This window comes from Vulpes vulpes, chromosome 9, assembly GCF_048418805.1.
Source record: "Vulpes vulpes isolate BD-2025 chromosome 9, VulVul3, whole genome shotgun sequence".
Taxonomy (NCBI): Eukaryota; Metazoa; Chordata; class Mammalia; order Carnivora; family Canidae; genus Vulpes; species Vulpes vulpes.
Genome location: NC_132788.1, coordinates 7,409,928 through 7,428,983, shown reverse-complemented (window position 1 = coordinate 7,428,983; position 19,056 = coordinate 7,409,928). Strand labels below are relative to the sequence as shown.

The following is a 19,056-nucleotide window of genomic DNA, read 5'->3' as shown; positions in this document are numbered from 1 at the left end:
AGTTGTCCCATCTGTACAGTGGAGGTGATAATAGGATGGCCATGAGGACTAAATGAGCTCACATGTTTAACAAGTACCTGGCTCACTGTGAACACTCATATGTGACATGAGCTATTGGGACTTCCTCCCATCCCAGATGGAAGCCAGCCTCTTGGGGAGTATTGGTTTATTCCAGGAGTTTGCCCAGAGACAAAGTGTCCCTGGCAACACATCCTGGCCATGCTGGCCCCTGAATAGGGCTGTCCCCTGACTTCCCTATAATGCTGCTTGGAGGCAGGTTCAGTCATTTTTCTGCCAATATGTAGACTGTGAATCATGGTGGACTCCTAACCCCTATATTCCTCCTGCCGTCATCTGAGAATTATTGGGACAGGCCAACCACTAATGGCACCTTGAACACCAGCATCCTATGCCCAATCCTGAAAGTAGTTTGGCCCTTCCTTCATGACTTAACATGGATTCAACACAGCTCTGGCAATGCCAGGCACATGAAGCTCTGGAAATGCAACTCCTTTACAAGGAGGTATTAGACAAAACTTTTGCCTTCCCCAGGACACACATAGTCTAGTGAGGAAAACAAAAAACTCTCAGCCTTGAAAGAGAGGGAATAGAGAGGAGGGATGTGTGAATTCTGGAAGGATGGGTCCTCTCTATTCATGGCCTGATGAGCCAACACTTTCAGATCTTTTGTGATGCCTCGGGTGGGGCCTAAGATTGAGACCCAAGTTTAGCTTGGTCACTGCTATCGCTCAACATACCACACCAAGTGCTGTTGTTAAAGTCTGCATGAGGCAACTCTCAAGTCCTCTTCCTCCTCTGGAGCTTTGTACCTCAATAAACCTTGCTTTGTTGCCCACTGGAAAAAAAAATCAGCGCAGTCTCTGGGAAATCTTTTTCTTTCTTTCTTTCTTTTTTTAAGTTTTTTTTTTTTTTTTTAAGATTTTATTTTTTTTACTCATGAGAGGTACAGAGAGAGAAGCAGAGACATAGGCAGAGGGAGAAGCAGGCTCCCTGCTGAGCAGGAAGCCCAATGCAGGACTTGATCCCAGGATCACAACCTGAGACAAAGGCAGATGCTCAACTGCTGAGCCACCCAGGTGCCCCAATGATGAATAATCTTATAATCTGATTCTGATCCTTGCTCTGGCCTCCATCTGATGCACAATTCTTCAAATAACTGCCTTTTAATGATTGGGCCTTAGTGTCTGCTGTTTCCTCTGCCTGGAATACCCAACCCAAAGGGCTTTCTCTAGAAAACTCTACTTGTTCCATGTTAAAGAATTGCCTCCATTTGGCCACTTCTCCTGAGAAAGTCTACCCTACTCTGTGGGCCTCTACTATGAGGAGAATGGTATTATAATTTATCTGTTCACAGAGCACCTATGTGGCTCAGTAGGTTAAGCGTCCCACTCTTGATCTCAGCTCAGGTCATGACAGGCGTGATGCCTGCTTAAGATTCTCTCTCCCCCTTTCCCTCTACCCCTTCCTCATTCTCAGACATTTTTGGTAAGAGTACAAATTGTCCCAGCTTTTTGGAGAGCAATTTGGGGCTTAGCTGTGAATGCTTCGTCTCATTTACCTCTGGGATTCTGTCCCTAGGATTTTTTTTTTATCCCTTAGAAGCATAAAAATGCAACCAAACATTGACCTAGAGACAGGGATTTCATACAGCATTAAAAGAGAAAAATTGGAAGTGACCAACGCTTCCATTATCAGGGAATTGAGATCCTGGTGGCCCGCCCGCTTGTACACCCTGTGTGGGGACAAATGTCCGAAACGAAGAATGCAAAACATTATGTTTGAAACCTAATCGTGTTAATTACTAAATACAACCCAGATAATTACATACTAAAGTATTAGTAATAGTTATGACATAAGGACTTCTTTTTTTATATATTTTTGGAATGTTTTGTGATGTGTGCAGTATTTTTATAAGGAGGAGAAAAGATTAAAAGAATAACAATGAAATGTTTTGAACCGGTCCTGTGTCTGCCTCCTCAAGCCAGACTCAAAGGCAGAGTAGGTGTGTTATCTTCGTAATTACAGAGCCTGGCACATAATGGCCCTCAATAAATGTTTGCACGAATGACGAACGGAGGGAATCATCACTCAGATTTGGGAGAGGGCCATAAAGGAGCTGACATTTGCGACAGATGTTCAGAGATGAATGGGAATTCACCTGTAATCAAGGAAGGGAGGGCGTTCCTGCCGTGGGAACAGCAAGAGCAAAGGCTCTGGGCATGGAGGGTGAAGCGCATTTGGAGGCTGGCCCCTGTGCACATCCAGCGGAAGGTCAGGCCTCCCCAGGCTGCTAACCACCAGAATTATCTGCAGACCAGCTTCTCAGATCCCCCTCCCTAGACCTCGTTGGGATTTTTCCAGGGTAGGGCCCCAGAAACATGGAGCTGAATGAGCTCTGCAGGCAGTTGCACTGCAAAGACACGCTCAGGAAAGACAGCTGAAGGCGCTGGGGGCCCTCAGTGGGCCTCCCCCTGACCAGCGCTGGGCACTGGGGATGGACGTGTCTGGGGAAAAGCTGGAATCAGCCAGGCTTCCATGGACATCTGGAGAATTGTGGGTCCACTGAGCACAGGGATGGTGGGACTGAGAAGGAGGTGGTAATGAATCTCAAACTAGCTAGCACTCTCGGTATTTATGACTGCTTGCTTGGAGGTGGATGGTAAGAAATGCCATTAGGACTAGATTTGTGGAGCTGTGTAGAGAGGGCTTGATGATATTTTAAAAATCAGGACAGGGGTGCCTCCTCCCTCCCAATATGGGAATAATGTGAGGAAGGGGATGGTGTGCCCTTTCATTTGAAGGGCACATGGGGGTGCCTGGCAGGCTGGCTCAGTCAGAAGAGCATGTGACTTTTGATCTCAAGGCCATGGGTTCGAGCCCCATGTGGGGTGTAGAGATTGCTTAAATAAATTTTAAGAAAAAGTGAAGGGCGCAACGTTAGTCCACAAATAGCTTCATCCTGCCTTTCTTTCTTGGGGTCTGTGTGCGCAGCTGTAATTCTGCTACTAGCAAGGATGGGGACACTAGGTAGTGAGGGTCATGGAATTATCACTTCCACACATGTCCAGCACTGGCTGAGGGCTAGGATACCATTATCCCCACAGGGCTCTCTGTGGAGCTCAGGGTAGACAGGTCAGTCTCCCCAGACCCTCGGGCCATGTTTCCAAGCACGAGAGGAGGGAGGAAATGAATGCTTCATGGATGCCCGGCTCACGGACCACGGGATCTGCCTTCACAGGATACAAGCAGCTCCTCAAGAACTCGCAGGGGTGACTATGGTAGAACACAGCGGTGACTGGATGGGGGGAAGAAACTGACTGGAGATACAAGGAAACCAAGGCTTGAAGTCAGATGAGGCCAGAGTGTGGGTCTTGGGTCTAGCAAGTGGGTCAGTGGAGACTTTTGGAGCCCAGGTTCCCTGTGGAGGGCAGATGGCAGTAGGGTAAGAGGTGAGTGGGAAGTGGGAAGCGGGGAGGAAGAGCCCAACTTTTCCATGTAGACTGCTGGTGGGGGAGGCCTGGACAAAATGGGGATGGTAGTTTGGGATCAGGCAAGATGTCTGTTGTTGTTGTGTTTAACCTAGAATAGACAGATGGTGGTATGTTTTTAGATCCCAGGGAAGTGGTCCACAGAGAAGGAAACATGAAGACAGAGTGGGGTGATTGGCGAGACAGGACTCACAGACCATAGAATCAAGGGGAGAGGTAGACTTTTTTTTTTTAAGATTTTTTTCAAAGATTTTATTTCTTTATTCATGAGAGACAGAGTGAGAGGCAGAGACGCAGAGGGAGAAGCCCGCTCCTGGTAGGGAGCCCAATGTGGGACTCGATCCCAAGACCTTGGGATCATGACCTGAGCCAAAGGCAGACACAACCACTGAGCCACCCAGGTGCCCGAGGCAGACTTTTATAGTGGAGAACAAGGACCCCAAGGGAGAGAGTCACAAGGTCCCCTCCCCCTCTGACCTGGCCAGCAGTAGTAGGCAAGTGCTCCAAGCCCTCAGCTGAAGACCTCAGGGTCACGTCTTATCTAACACTCACACAGACACTCTGGATGGAGGCAGTGGCATCCCACTCTCTAGATGAGGACACTGAGGCTTAAACTGTGGCTTATAGGTAAATATTTAGCAACCGGCTCTCTGAACGAAGTATGCATATGGATGCATATGCATATATACATATGCATAACTTTATTATAGGTTTTAATGATATAAAGGATATGTAGACATAATTTACAAATAATAAAGTATACTCTACTTTTTAAAAAATATTTTATTTATTTATTTATTTGGGAGAGAAAGAGAGCACATAGAGGAAGAGGGAGAAGCAGACTCCCCACTGAGCAGGGAGCCCAATGCGGGCCTAGATCCGAGGACACTGAGACCATAACCTGAGACGAAGGTAGACACATAACCAATTGAGCCTCCTAGGTGCCCTGTATACTTTACTTTTATTATAAATTCCACATAGCCTATTGATCCTCAAAGAACAACTCCTTGGTTTTTGTTGGGCTCTGTATTTGTTGCCTATGGTTGCAAATGACAACAGAACCTAGTTCCAACATGAATGTTGGTTGATACTGTAAGTTAATTTATAAGAAAAAGTGAAGGGATGCATGTCAGAATTGTATTCTTTCCTCAATGATGTGAACAACTTGTTTGCTGAAATTTTTAAAAAGATTTTATTATGTGAGAGAGAGAGAGAAGAGAGAGAAAGAGAGAGCAAGCATGAGGGAGTGGGCAGAAGGAGAGGGAGAAGCAGATGAGGGGAGCAGGGAGCTCAACATGGGGCTCGATGCCAGGATCCTGGGATCATGACCTGAGTTGAAGGCGGACACTTAACCAGCTAAGCCACCCACATGCCCCTTTGCTGAATTTGATAATACTTTTAAAATATTGGAAGAATATTCCCTGAATTTCTTTGGAGCTATTCATAATGGAAAGACCACAGTCACTACACATTTTTCAGCTTAATCTGCATTTTTAACATTTCTCATCACTTTTTAAAAATCATTTTCTTTTTTTTTTTAAGATTTTATTTATTTATTCATGAGAGACACACTGAGAGAGAGAGGCAGGGACACAGGCAGAGGGAGAAGCAGGCTCCATGCGGGGAGCCCGACATGGGACTCGATTCCGGATCTTCAGGATCAGGCCCTGGGCCAAAGGCAGTGCTAAACCACTGAGCCACCTGGGCTGCCCATTCCCATCACTTTCTTAGGAAAAGATTGCCAATTACACAATAAATCAAGCCCTACTTTTGTAGCATTTTGTTGGGTTCCAAGGTGTAAATATTCCTACCAGGGTTGCTTTCAAGCTTCCAAAAGGATATTGCTGAACATGGATTTGGGAAGATACACAGTGTGTTATTGTATAGGATTTCCACCTTAAAGTTATACCAGAAACAGACAACTTTCAAAAACACAGAAAGAATAAAATGTAGCAAGATAATAAGGAAGCAATGTCTTTTTAATATTTATTACAGAGACTCCTGGGTGTCTCTGCTTTTTAAAGCAGCAGTTGAGCGTCTGCCTTCAGGGCGTGATCCTGGAGTCCCGGGATCAAGTCCAACATCAGGCTTCCTGCATGGGGCCTGCTTCTCCCTCTGCCTGTGTCTCTGCCTCTCTCTGTGTGTCTCTCATGAATAAATAAATAAAATTTTAAAAATTAAAATGTTTAATATTTGTTACCTTTACTTCTAATATAATTTACTTATAGATTTATATAATTTAACTTTTAATATATATATTTTAAAGATTTTATTTATTTATTCATGAGAGACACAGAAAGAGAGAAAGGCAGAGACACAGGCAAAGGGAGAAGCAGGCTCCCCGCAGGAAGCCCAATGTGGAACTTGATCCTGGGACAGGGACCACGCCCCGAGCCAAAAGCAGACACTCCACCACTGAGCCACCCAGGCATCCCAGCTTTTAATATTTAATGGCCAGCTCATAAAATTCTTGAAAACAGAACAACAAGGAAAAAAATGAATAAAGGTGAAGAGGAGAGGGGTCAGGGCTAGACAAGGAGACTGGGGTCCAAACTTTCAGCCCGAGTCTGGGAACAGAGGGTGATGAGAGTCAGCATGAGCTAGACTCTGCTTGAAGCAATTAACTCTGGCCTCTGGTGACTCCGATGCCAGGGGAGAACTGCTTGAGACAGAGCAGGGCCTCCCTATGAAATACCTGGGGACTTTGGAAAACATAATTTCCTCCCCCTAGGGATTCTGATTCAGAAAGAGTAAAAACATAAAGCTCCATGGTTAATATTTTCAGAGGTGTCCTGTGTTCAGACACGGACCCCTGTGCATTACAGGGAGAATGTAGGAGGGGTGTTATCATTTTTCATTGAGATGTGAGAGTCTGCATTGTGCTACGAAGGATGTAATGGACTGAAAACCAGAATGGACCGGATAAAGAGCATTCCTGGAAATGGTAAATCTCAGCTGTAATGCACAGAAGTGAGTAGAACCAGAGAATAGGCATGGAGACACCTAAACGTGGAAGCTTGTGATGGGGAAAAGATGACGGACCTAGGAATGTGTTAGTTAAAAATAGAGGTCAGGTCTCCTGGATGCTTAGTTGGTAGAGCCTGAGACTCTAGATCTCAGGGTTTTGGGTTCAAGCCCCCATGTTGGCTGTAGAGCCTACCTAAAATTACAAAAAAAAAAAAAATAGTAGAGGTTAGGACACGTCGAATTAACATCATTAAACACTCAGCAAAACAGAATGCTCTTCTATAAATGTGAGATAACTAGACAGTGATTAATTATAAAGACATTTAGGAGCCCCCTCCCTGCCCCCACCAAAAAAAAAACACCCCACAAGTTAAGTGCTGGGGAATTTAGGGATTTATTCTTCAATGTTACAGATTTTTTTCAATGTCACAAACTAGTTCGAATATATTGAAAAAGATTACATCACGCTAATTTTCTCTTTTTTAAAAGATTTATTTATTTTAGAGAGAAAGCTTGAGCAAGCCTGGGCAGCAGGGGAGAGGGAGAGGGAGAAAGAATCTTAAGCAAACTCCCTGCTGAGTGCAGAGCCCCACATGGGGCTCAGTGTCACAACCTTGAGATTATGACCTGAGCCAAAACCACCTCTCACATTCATTCTCTAAAGCCATCATGATTCTAACAAGAAAATCAGATAAAAACACGTCAGAAAAAAAAAAGCATATTAACGTAATGAATATAGCTGTGGGACTCTTAAGACATGTGAAATTTATGTTAAGACTGCAGGGATAATTTTAAAATTCTCATAGGTATCAAATATGAAAAAATGTGATCATTTCAGCAAGACATCTCAAAACATTTGGTGAAGTTTAATATTCATAGTAAGACATTTAAATATATGGAAAGATGGATACCTTGGTGGCTCAGTCAGTTACCATCTGACTCTTGATCTCAGCTCAGGTCTTGATCTCAGGGTCATTAGTTCAAGCCCCGCGTTGGGCTCCATGCTGGGCATGGAGACTACTTAAAAGAATAAAAAAGAAAGAAAGAGGGCAGCCCGGGTGGCCCAGCGGTTTAGCACTGTCTTCAGTCGGGGGCCTGATCCTAGAGACCTGGGATCCAGTCCCATGTCGGGCTCCCTGCGTGGAGCCTGCTTCTCCCTCTGCCTGTGTCTCTGCCTCTTTCTCTCTCTCTCTCTCTCTCTGCCCCCCGCCCCCCGTGTGTCTCTCATGAATGCATAAATAAAAAATATTTTAAAAAGAAAGAAAAGGAAGGAAGGAAGGAAAGAAGGAAGGAAGGAAGGAAGGAAAATATGAAAAAAGTGTGCTTAGTCAACATAATGAAAGAATACTTTCCTTAGAGGTTGCCTGAGTGGCTCAGTCAGTTGAGCATTTGCCTTTGGCTCAGGTCATGATTCGGGATCTTGGTGTCCAGCCCCGCATCAGGATTCCTGCTCAGCAGGCAGTCTGCTTCTTCCTCTTCTTCTGTGCTCTCATGTTCCCTCTTGTTCTCTCTCTCTCTCTCTCTCTCTCAAATAAAAAATAAATAAATAAATAAATAAATAAATAAATAAGAACAAAAAATACTTTCCTCATAAATATCCAGGCATTCTATAAACAGTAATATTAAATAATGTGGTACATGTGTAGGAGTAAACAAATCAGTCAGTGGAACAGGATTGAAAATAGTAAAAATGGGATCCCTGGGTGGCTCAGTGGTTTAGCGCCTGCCTTCGGCCCAGGGTGTGATCCTGGAATCCCAGGATTGAGTCCCACATCGGGCTCCTGCAGGGAGCCTGCTTCTCCCTCTGCCTGTGTCTCTGCCTCTCTCTCTCTCTCTGTGTCTCTCATGAATAAATAAAATATTTTTAAAAAGTAGTAAAAACAGACCTCCTTCATGTGGGAATTTGGTACATGAAAAAGATAATTTTCAAATCAGTGGGAAAATCATGGGCTATTCAATAAGAGGCATGAGAAAATTGGCTCTCCACTTAGGAAAATGAAGTCAAGTCCTCCTATGATATATACTTCCTTCACTGACATAAAATATAGGTGACTTTAAGAGCTTAATGGGAAAATAAAACCAGAAAAGTATGAAAGGAAGATGGGTGTAGAGCCCTGGGGTATAGAAGACTTTCAACATGACATAAGAGGAAGGCCATGGGGTGGGTGCCTGGCTCAGTTGGTAGAGCATGTGACTTTTTTTTTTTTTTAAATAATATCCATAGTTCACTTAGATTTTCTTTTTTTTTTTTAAAGATTTTATTTATTCATGATAGACACAGAGAGAGAGAGAGAGAGAGAGAGAGAGAGAGAGAAGCAGAGACACAGGCAGAGGGAGAAGCAGGCTCCATGCAAGGAGCCTGAAGTGGGACTTTATCCCAGGACTCCAGGATCACGCCCTGGGCTGAAGGCAGGCACTAAACCACTGAGCCACCCAGGGATCCCCAAGCGTGTGACTCTTGATCTTGGGGTCGTGAATTTAAGCCTCACCTTGGGCATGGAGCCTACTTAGAGAGAGAGAGCTCAAAGCTAGAATGGAAGAGGTTGAAAATTTAGATTACATCAAAATTTAAATATGTGAAAAAAAATATGTGCATGGCCTCAGGTATCTTGAAGTTAGACCAGCAAAAGACTTAAGAGTAGCTGAAAATTATATAGAAAGAGACTAAGACTAAATTATGTAAAGAATGGTGAAGTGGGAAATCCCGGGGAAATGGGTAATTCACCTAAGAGGAAATAAAAGAAGGTGCCAGGTTTGTGGGGTTTTTTTTTCCCCCTATCAGATTGGCAAACAGGAAAAAGGTTACTGATAAATGTTGGTGAGGCTGTGGGGAATTGAGTACTCACATTCCATGATGGTGGGGGTATAAATTGGAACAGCTATTTTGGAGAGCAATTTGGCAATCTTTATTAAAATAACGTGCACACCCAGTGCATTTGGGAATTTTACCAAATGGATGAGACACTGAGCCGGCGGGGGGGGGGGGGGGGGGGGTGCGGTGGTGGGAGGAATTGGTTCCAGAATACAGGATTTTTTTCTTAAGATTTTATTTATTTATTCATGAGAGAGACAGAGGCAGAGACACAGGAAGAGGGAGAGGCAGGCTCTATGGAGGGAGCCCGACATGGGGCTCGATCCCAGGACTCCAGGATCACACCCTGGACCGAAGGCAGCGCTAAACCGCTGAGCCACCCAGGGATCCCCCAGAATAGAGGATTGGAAAATGGATTTATCTGATATGGTATTATTATAGATAAACTAGGTTTAAAGAATTAGCACCAAATCCCATCCACAACATCCACAAGAACACATGATATTTGGAAGTAAATTCAGAATGATTGATAATGTTGTAAAGGTATCCGCTTGCCACAGGCAGATTGATGCGACTGCAGTCAGAATCCCAGCAGGAAGTTCGTTTGGTTTGGTTTTTGGTCTTCTCCCCCTAGAATAAAACTATATTATTGTGAGATTAAAGGTTGACACAGAAGTCGGTAATAGGTGGGTGGTTAAACGATGTCCCCGCAAAGAAGTGAAGTGGGAAGACCAACCGTAGTGGGTGGGACCGTGTATAGCATGGTGGCAGATAAAGTGATGCCACCCACCACGGGGATCAAGCAAACTTCCAAGGGGTACCAGCTCTGGGGGGCGCGGGGTCCTGCCCTGCAGTGGACTGGTTCCCCTGTCTCTGGGCTCCAGCCCCCTGAGCTCTGTTTGATGCGTGGCTCCATCTCCAAGCTTCTCCTCCCCTCCCTCAGGCTGTTGGTTTGTTTTTGCTGTGTCTCTGCAGGTCCAAGCTTTGTCCTGTGCCAGTAAGTTTGAAGCTGAGCTAAAAGCCGAGCAAGATGAGCGGAAGCGGGAAGAGGAGAAGAGGAGGATCCGCCAGGCGGCCTTCCGGGAGCTCAAGGCGGCCTTCAGTACTTAGGCTGCCTTCACCTCCATCCACAGTGCCTCACAGATGCCCCCAAGAGAGCTGGCTGGGCATCTTCACCCCTGCCACCCCTGCCCCCCAACCAGCCTCCACACCCACCACCCAATGCAAGCTCCTTAGCCTCACGGGGTGGCAGGGGCGGCTCTCATCCCTGGGTGGGAGCCCCTCCCAAGGGTCCCGGGATGAGCCAACTGCCTCCCTTGCTTCTCTTTCCTGACCCCCTTCCTCTGTAGCCAGATTGTGCCTCTACTTGGCAGTTTGTATTTTTTCCTTGTCCCTTTGCCATTCTGCATCAAAGAGTGTTAATTTGTGCAGATCTTTCTTTCTTTGATGGTCCTCGGAGGAGATAGTCCCTGGAGGGCTCTGATGTTAACGTGGCCTGTTTTCTTGGGTAATTCTCTGGCCCTCTCCTCTCTGGGTCCCCCTCCTCTTTGTTTGCCATCCGACTTCCCTATTTTCCTTCTGAGCCTGATTCTGCCCATTGCTTTTGCGTCTTCTGTCCTTTTTTGATGGTAAGGTTTAAGGCAAGCCAGGCTGGACCACTGCCTGTCCTCTCTTCAACAGAAGGAGTGGCACACTGCTGAGATGACAAAATAGTAGAAAAATAGAACATTCTGTTCCTTCCTATCACCTTTCTCCTGTCCTCCTAGCAGTCTCCCATGACCCACCCTCCTCATCCCCCCTCCATTCGTGTGTTTTCATTTCACCCTTTCCTCCTACTCTTAAATACTATGCTATTTACCTGAAAGAAAAAGAGAATTATCAGAAGTGCTATTAATGCGTAGAAGAATCCCTGTTAATTCTGACTATGCAAATTATATTACAGCAGACCCCTACACTCCCAAGCGACAATTCCAGAGCTTTTCAAAATCCCCAAAGTCATGACCATCCTCATCTGGCCAGTTTCCAACTTTTGCTCCCAAGATGTCAAGATGAAACTGTTCCTACCCCCACTGCAAATTTTTATGCATTGTGTGCTCTTGGGATTGCTCTCAAATGCCAGGGGGTTTGTATTTTTAAAAAATAATTCCTAGCGTCATATTTATTACTTCTCTTTTGTAACTGCTGTCTTTGTAACAGGAAAACATCTGCATTTCTACTTTACAGCTGTCTCTTTTTAAATAAACCATGCAAATGGACTTTGCCATCACATCAATGTGCTTTTAGTCTTCTTTGACTTGGGGGGAGAGAGAGGAGTGTTTTTTGCAGGGGCCACATCCAGCCCAAGCTCCTGTGTGACACTGAATCCCAGAAGTAGAGTTAGAAGTGGTAATTAAGGGTCAGCTTTACTCAGGGACACTCTTTGTATTGAGGTTGTCTGTCAGCTGCTCTCCCCTTCCCATCACTGAGAATTCTCAGCTGCAGGCAAAAATCTGTAGCTTGATTTCTCTTGCTTCTTAGATCCCTTGAAACTCTGATGAGGGCCAATGACCCCTCCCTCTCTCCCTCCCTCCCTCCCATGTAGATTCTAGGGCATTTGTGGACCTGAGTAAGGACTTCTGTCTCACGAGAACACCCATAGCAAAAAAATAAAAATAAAAATAAAAAACAAAAAATACTCATAGCTTCCCCATGGAGAATTATACCTGTTTTTGCACAAACCCAAGATCTACAATTCTTGGGTGTCATTTTTCAGATAGGGTCACCTCCCCACAGGGGAAGTGGACACAAAAAAGGGATGGAGATGCTCTTTTTTTATTTAGATTTTATTTACTTATTTGACACACAGAGAGAGTGTGTACAAGCGGGGGAATGGCACAGGGAGATGAAGAAACAGGCTTCCCGCTGAGTAGGGAGCCTGTGGGGCTTGATTCCAGTACCCCGGGATCATGACCTGAGCCGAAGGCAGACACTAAACCAGCTGAACCACCCAGGCACCCCAGGATGGAGACACTCTTACCATACAATCCAGGAAATGTGCTTTTTGGCATTTTCTTAATCCAAGAAATTTTGTCTCCACAAAAACCTGCACATGAATGTTTATAGCAGCTATTTCTTAATTTCCAAAACTCAGGAGCAACCAAGATGTTTTTCAGTAGGCAAATAGATAAACTGGTAGATATGTCTATAAAATGGAATATTAATTCAGCCGTGAAAAGAAATATTAGCAATGAAAAGAAACGAGCTGTCAAGTTGCCAAAAGACATGAAGGAAACTTAAATGCATGTTGCTAAGTAAAAGAAGCCAGTCTGGAAAGGTTACACACAGTATGATTCCAACTATAACATCTGGAAAAGGCAAACCTACAAAGACAGTGAAGTAAAAAGTTAGGGGTTGAGAGAGAAAGGGGGAAGAATGAATAGGTGGAGCATGGGGGATTTTTAGCAGTCCTATAGTCATCCCATAGAGGTCATTAGACATTAACCAAAATGCACAGAATGTACAACAGTAAGCGTTCACCCTAATGTGATCCACAGATTTCAGTTAATAATAAGGCATTGCTATGTGCACATCAATTGTAACGAACGTAGCATGCTAATGCCAGATGTTAGTACCAGGGGAAGAAAGGGTGGGGGACAGGGAGAGAGGTATATGGGAACTATCCTTTCTGCTAAGTTTTTCTGCAAATATAAAACTGCTTTAAAAAATAGTCTATGAATAAAACAAAAAAGGAATGGGGACAACTGTGTAGTTACTTCATTGTGTGTGTGTGTGTGTGTAGTTACTTCAAGCATCCACTTGCCTCTCTGGACAGCCATGCCCTGCAAGAACTAAAAACTCATGATTGTAAATGATAAAAAAATGTGACATAGAACAGGTGAAGACAAAAAGGACAAATAATTGGGTTCATGTAACTGGAGACCAGGGATAGGACTTCTTCGCCCCTTCTTGATCACATAGTCCTATAGATGTTGTCCCTCTACACCTCTCACCCGCAGCTCCCATTCTCCACCTCCATGGCCATGGACTTCCTGGGCTCTTTCTGGGTCTCTGCAATGGCCTCCTGAATGCTTTCCCTGCCATCATTTTGCCTGCATGGTCCACCCTGAAGTTAGGATAACATTTGGTTGTAATATTTCCCCTTCAGTTTTTGCTTCCCCCACTTTGGGGATCCAGTCCCCTGCTCCCCTATCCTGCCCTATCGCTTGTCCCTTTTCCCTCCCCTCTGTCCAAACTGTGCTCCAGGTACACCTGCGAAACCAAGTGGTTCCTAGAAAGTGCGGCTCCTGAGGGCTTTGCATGACTGTCTCCTCAGCCTGGAGCTTGCCCCCTCCCTTCCCCTGGCAAAGGACTTCTTATTGTTGATGACTCAGCTCAGAGATTATCTTCAGGAAGCTTTCCTGATACCCCAGGCTAGGTGAGGTGCCTCTTCTCTGGGTTTCTGTTTCCTTTTTCCTCTAGTATAATCTTCATGGCATTATGCAATAGCCTTCCTTTCACTTCTCTTTTTCTTCTTTGGACAAGGAACTCTGCTTTACTCACTGCGGTAGGCCTAGTATGGTGCCCAGCCTGGGACAGGCTCCCCTGCCTACTTCATAAGGACAAACCCGGTTTGTTGCAGCAGAGATGGGTAAGGGAGGACCTCTGTCACCCACTCAAGGACTTTCTAAGCGTAGTGACACGGGAGCCTGGCCTGAGGGAAGAGCTCTGAAAGTGAGGATAGTGGAGATTGTGGGGATATCATTCTCACTGGAAAAGTGATGAGTCTACTCCCCAAAGGCCCCCTCTTTGATTGAGCAATAGGGAAACCAACAAATCAACAAACCAGTTCTGCCTCTGTCCTGGGGGCTGTGTGATGTAATGGGATTTGGAGTCAGATATAAATAGTAGCTTAGCTTCTGTGATCCTCAGTCCTCACCTGTAAAATGATGATGATCATCTACCTGGCACTTATTAGTGCTCAGGACATAATTGGTTCCCTTTCTATCTTCCACCTTGCAAGACTGTAAATCTGCTACCTCCTGAGCCCTGGGTCTTCAGAGTCATAGGCAAAGGATCCCAGGCCAGGGTGGCCCAGTTCTGGCTGCTGCCTTGGACCTAAGCACAGGTGCCTTCTCTCCCATTTCTCTATTCTTTTGAGGCTTCTGACCCAATGAGCCCAAGGGACTCCTGCCAGTGTGCCTGTTTACCTGCCACACCCTCTGCAGCTGCTACTTGCTGAGCCCTCCTGGGTGGATCTCAAGGCCTGACACCTGTGGCCTTGTCCCTGCTCATATTTCTCCCTCCTGACCCTGCCTGTCCACCAGGCCAGATTCTGGCCACATCCCTGCTCACAGGGCTGACTTATAAGAACAGTGGTTCCAGGGCAGCCCGGGTGGCTCAGTGGTTTAGCGCCGCCTTCAGCCCAGGGCATGATCCTGGAGACCCAGCATCGAGTCCCATGTCAGGCTCCCTGCATGGAGCCCACTTCTCCCTCTGCCTGTGTCTCTGCCTCTCTCTCCCTCTCTCCCCCTGCTCCCCCCGTCTCTCTCATGAATAAATAAATAATCTAAAAAAAACAAACAAACCAACCAACCAACCAACCAAACAAACAAACAAAAAAACAGTGGTTCCATAGCCATCCCCTGGGTCCTGTGCTGGTGGGAGGTCCTGAGGGGCAACATAGAGTTCCACAACTTAAGGAAGTGCTGAGCATGGACCTTATCAGGGTTCAGTTGTCCCTCTTCTGCCTCCTTTCTGTAACCAATCACTTTCAGTACTCTGCCACGTGGTATCAGTGGAAGTGCACACTGTTCTTACAGGTTTGGAAGAGCAGTTTGGTAAGCTGTTAAAATTGTATCTGTATTATTTATTTTTGTTTTAAATCATCCCCTAACTTAGTGGCTTAAAACAACGATTAACATTTTATTATCTCACACAGTTTCTGAGGGTCAGGAATTCAGAAGCAGTTTAACAGGTGGTTCTAGCTCAGAGTCTTCCATGAGGCTGCAAAATGTGAGTTGGGGCTATAGTCATCTGAAGGCTCAAGTGGGGCTGGAGATCTACCTTTCAAGGTGGCTTTGTCATACGGTTCACAAGTTGGTGCTGGCTGTTGGCCAGAGGACTGTCACTTGCTGCATGAACCTCTCTACTGGGCTGTTTGAGTATCCTTACAGCATTGCAACTGGCCTTCCTCAAACAAGTGATATGAGACAGCAGATATAAGCCACAATGTCTTTTAAAATCTAGCTTAAGAAATCATACTCTGGGGGGTGCCTAGCTGGCTCAGTAGTGTGCAACTCTCGATCTCAGGGTTGTAAGTTTGAGCCCCACATTGGGTGTGGAGATTACCTTACACTCAGGTGCCTCTGTTTCTTCAGGTTCTTAATCCAGATCCAGAGTCTGAGGCCAAGTCCAGTCATGTGCCCACATGTTGGGGTCGGAAGGGTTAGTATCTGGACAGTTTCTTTTCTGTAAAGGGAGGCAGGCTCTGCCTCTGGCCAAGATTTTTGTTTTCTCCAAATATGGGAAAGTATTTCAGATGCAGAATAGCTGTGAAAGAGTAGCAGATGTCCATTGCAGAGCTACTCATGAGTTTGATCCAGTGGTGTTACTTCTGAGAATTTACCCTATAGGTAAATATAAACATAATAAAGGGTATATTTAGGGTGATACTCATTACTGCATTGCTTGCAATAGAAAAACTACCGGAAACAATCAGGATGTCTACCAGTAGGGAATCGATTAAGTATATTATGGTACAGACATGTAAGTGTCTGTATACGAGGCAGTCATTTAAAAAATGCCAAGGACACCAAGGCATATTGTTTCTTAGAAAAAGGTCAGGGGCAGAGCAGCTTGTATAGTAATTCTTAGGTATTTTGTTTTGTTTGTTTTACATGAGAGATTCAAAATCATGGCCCAGCCTATGTAGACCAAGGTGCATGAGGTCAGAGACCAAGTGGATTTGGGGGCAATCAGCATACCCTCAGCACTTGATGGTGCTGAGAATGAAGCACATCATACTTGCTTATGCATACAACATTTGGGGGGAAACCTTACCAGAAACTGTCAAGAGTGGGTTACCTCCATGGGGGAGAACCTGAGGGTCCTGGGTAGGTCTTGGGGGAGAGGATTTGAATTTTTTCCTTTATATGTTTTTGCATTCTGAAAATTTAAAAACCATAGCATGTATTGCTTTACTACTTTTAACAACAATTAATAATAAAGAGAGGAGACTGACCATCATGAAAGTGAAAAGGGCGGTTGCACATATATATGGGAACCCTCTGCAGTATGAACAGCTGCAATATGAAATCCTAAATAAGCAAAAGACCCAGGAGAAAACAAAACATTTTGGGACACACTGCGGGGCATTTACATGAAAAAATACATTTATTGTATTCCAAGATAGTTTTTTTTTAAATTTTTATTTATTTATTTGAGACAGAGAGAGAAGGGAAGCATAAGCGAGGTAGCAGGAGGGCCAGAGGAAGAGGGAGAAGCAGGCTTCCCACTGTGCAGGGAGCCCTCTGGCACAGGGCTCAATCCCAGGACCCTGAGATCATGACCTGAGCTGAAGGCAGACACCTAACCAACTGAGCCACCCAGGCACCTCCCAAGATAGTTTTTTTTATGATTAAATTTTCTTGGTATACCTCTGAATGTTAGATGAGAATAGAATTTAAAGTATGGAAAAAAAAAGAATTTAAAGTATGCAATTGTATGGGGCGCCTGGGTGGCTCAGCTGGTTTAGCATCTGTCTTAGGCTTGGGTCATGATCCTGAGGTCCCAGGATTGAATCCTGCATTGGGCTTCCTGCTCCACAGGGGACCTGCTTCTCCCTCTCTGTCTGCCTGCCCCTCCCACTGCTTGTGCTCACTGTCTCTGTCAAATAAACAAACAAACAAACAAACAAATAAATAAATAAAATTCTTTTAAAAAATCTGCAAGTACTTTTATAATAAAAAATGCTTTAAAACATAAAAATGGATCTGTTTCCATAGTTATCATCTAAGCAGCCTTTCCCTGATGTTTGCTCAGCTCTCTGGCTCTCTATCTTCCCTACCCTCTCTGCTTGTGTTTTCTCTTGTGTACACAACACTTTCAGTTAGGGTCCCAATTTGAGTGGCCACTGCCCTCTTTACTAACAAATACATCCTCCCTTTTCATTCACTTCCACACTTTTGTATCCTCCTTCCTTATCTCCTACTCTTCCCTAATCTATTCTTCCTACTCCAAAGACAATTCTAGTCACCAAATTCAATAGCTGTTTCCCCAGCCCCAGATTCTTCTTCTCCTCCTCCTCCTCCTCCTCCTCCTCCTCCTCCTCCTTCTTTTTATTAGCCCCAGACTCCTTGAGGATTCTGTAGATTTGGCATTGCTAATCAATTTCTTCTTCTCTCTGTTCTGAGAGAGAAGAAGAAATTCTTCTGGCTCCTGCTCCTTATCTGGTCCTACCTGTAACTTTTCTCTACCTACCAGCCATGTGTTTTCCTCCCCAGAGCCTGGCTTAGCTCCATACTTTTCCTTTCTGCAATTGCTGGTTATGGAGGATTCCCCATGATTTCAAAGATCTCCTCTCTGTGGATGACTCTCAGATCTGTAGCTCAGACCTCTGAAATTTCATTTGGGGCTTTTGCTGGAGGCAATTACATGGGCCTCCCCTTGTAGTCTAGGCTTACTCACAGAACCGTTACCTCAGGCTATTTGGGTTTATTATCTGGCAGCTACTTGCTTCCAAAGAGACTGTTTTAGCAAACAAGGTAGAAGCTCTATCACCTTTGTGATCTAGCAAAGGAAGTCACCTCCTTTCATTTTTGACTTGTTCTATCAGATATAACAGTTCCCTGGGGACTTTGCCTTTAGAAAGGGCAGTGGCAAAGTTCTAGAGGAGTATGTTGGTTGGAAAATATTGGTGTTGCCATTTTTAGAAAAATACAATTTGTGGCAGTGTATCAACCAGTATTTGTTACATACTAAACTTGTTTCTGGCTAAATTCCTTCCTCCTTCCTCCCCTCAATGATGTTACCATCAACTTCAATGTTTCTATCAATGATACAATAAAGGTGAAACTTTGTTATTACCCCTGGGTCCAGTAGGCCTTCCTCTACTGTTGTAACTTTAAAACCAATATTTAATGAAACATTGGAAAGAGAGGGTGAATGCAGGAGAAGGGGAAGACACCCTTCCTGTGGAGTAGATAATCAAGAATTGATTTGATCCTGTAGGTATTTACCAAGTGTCTACTGTGTGCCAAGACAACACCAACTGCTGAGCATGTAAAGTCAAATACTCCTTCCTCCTCCTCTTTCTCTTCTTCCCTTAGATTTGGTTCCTACTCTCTACAAGCTTATACTTCGGGCCTAAAAATGTGGCTAAGGAGCTCTGAAACACAGTTTCACAGTTACTGATAAAGTTAGAAATATCACCAATTCCATTATGAGTTATTTACCCACGTGAAATAAAAACCTATGTTTACACAAATACCTGCTTGTGAATATTTATAATGGCTTTATTAATAATCTCCCTGGCTGGAAACAACTCAAATGTCCCTTAGTGGGGGGAATGGATAAGCATATACATAGAATGAAATACTACTCATGAAAAGAAGAAGGGGGAAGGGGAAGGAGGAGGAGAAGGAGGAGAAGGGTGGGGAGGCGGAAGTACTTAAGGAGGCAACAGTATATGGCTGAATCTCAAGTGAAAGAAGTCAGCCTCAGAACGCTACATACTTTATGTTTCTATTTATGATATTATAAGCCAATACTATAAAGACAGGGTTATTGAGG

At 44.7% G+C, this 19,056-nt stretch overlaps 1 protein-coding gene across 2 annotated transcripts in view; it reads left to right on the top strand.

Annotated features, from left to right (window-relative positions):
* The window catches only part of EFHD1 (EF-hand domain family member D1), a 45,877-nt gene extending 34,321 nt beyond the window's left edge, over window positions 1-11,556 (top strand). For both annotated transcript variants that reach the window (XM_026006239.2, XM_026006240.2), the window contains exon 4: window positions 10,264-11,556. In XM_026006239.2, the coding sequence (XP_025862024.2) occupies window positions 10,264-10,398 (135 nt within the window). In that variant the 3' untranslated portion in view covers window positions 10,399-11,556. The remainder of the gene's footprint in view (window positions 1-10,263) is intronic.
* The last annotated feature ends 7,500 nt before the right edge of the window (window positions 11,557-19,056 follow it).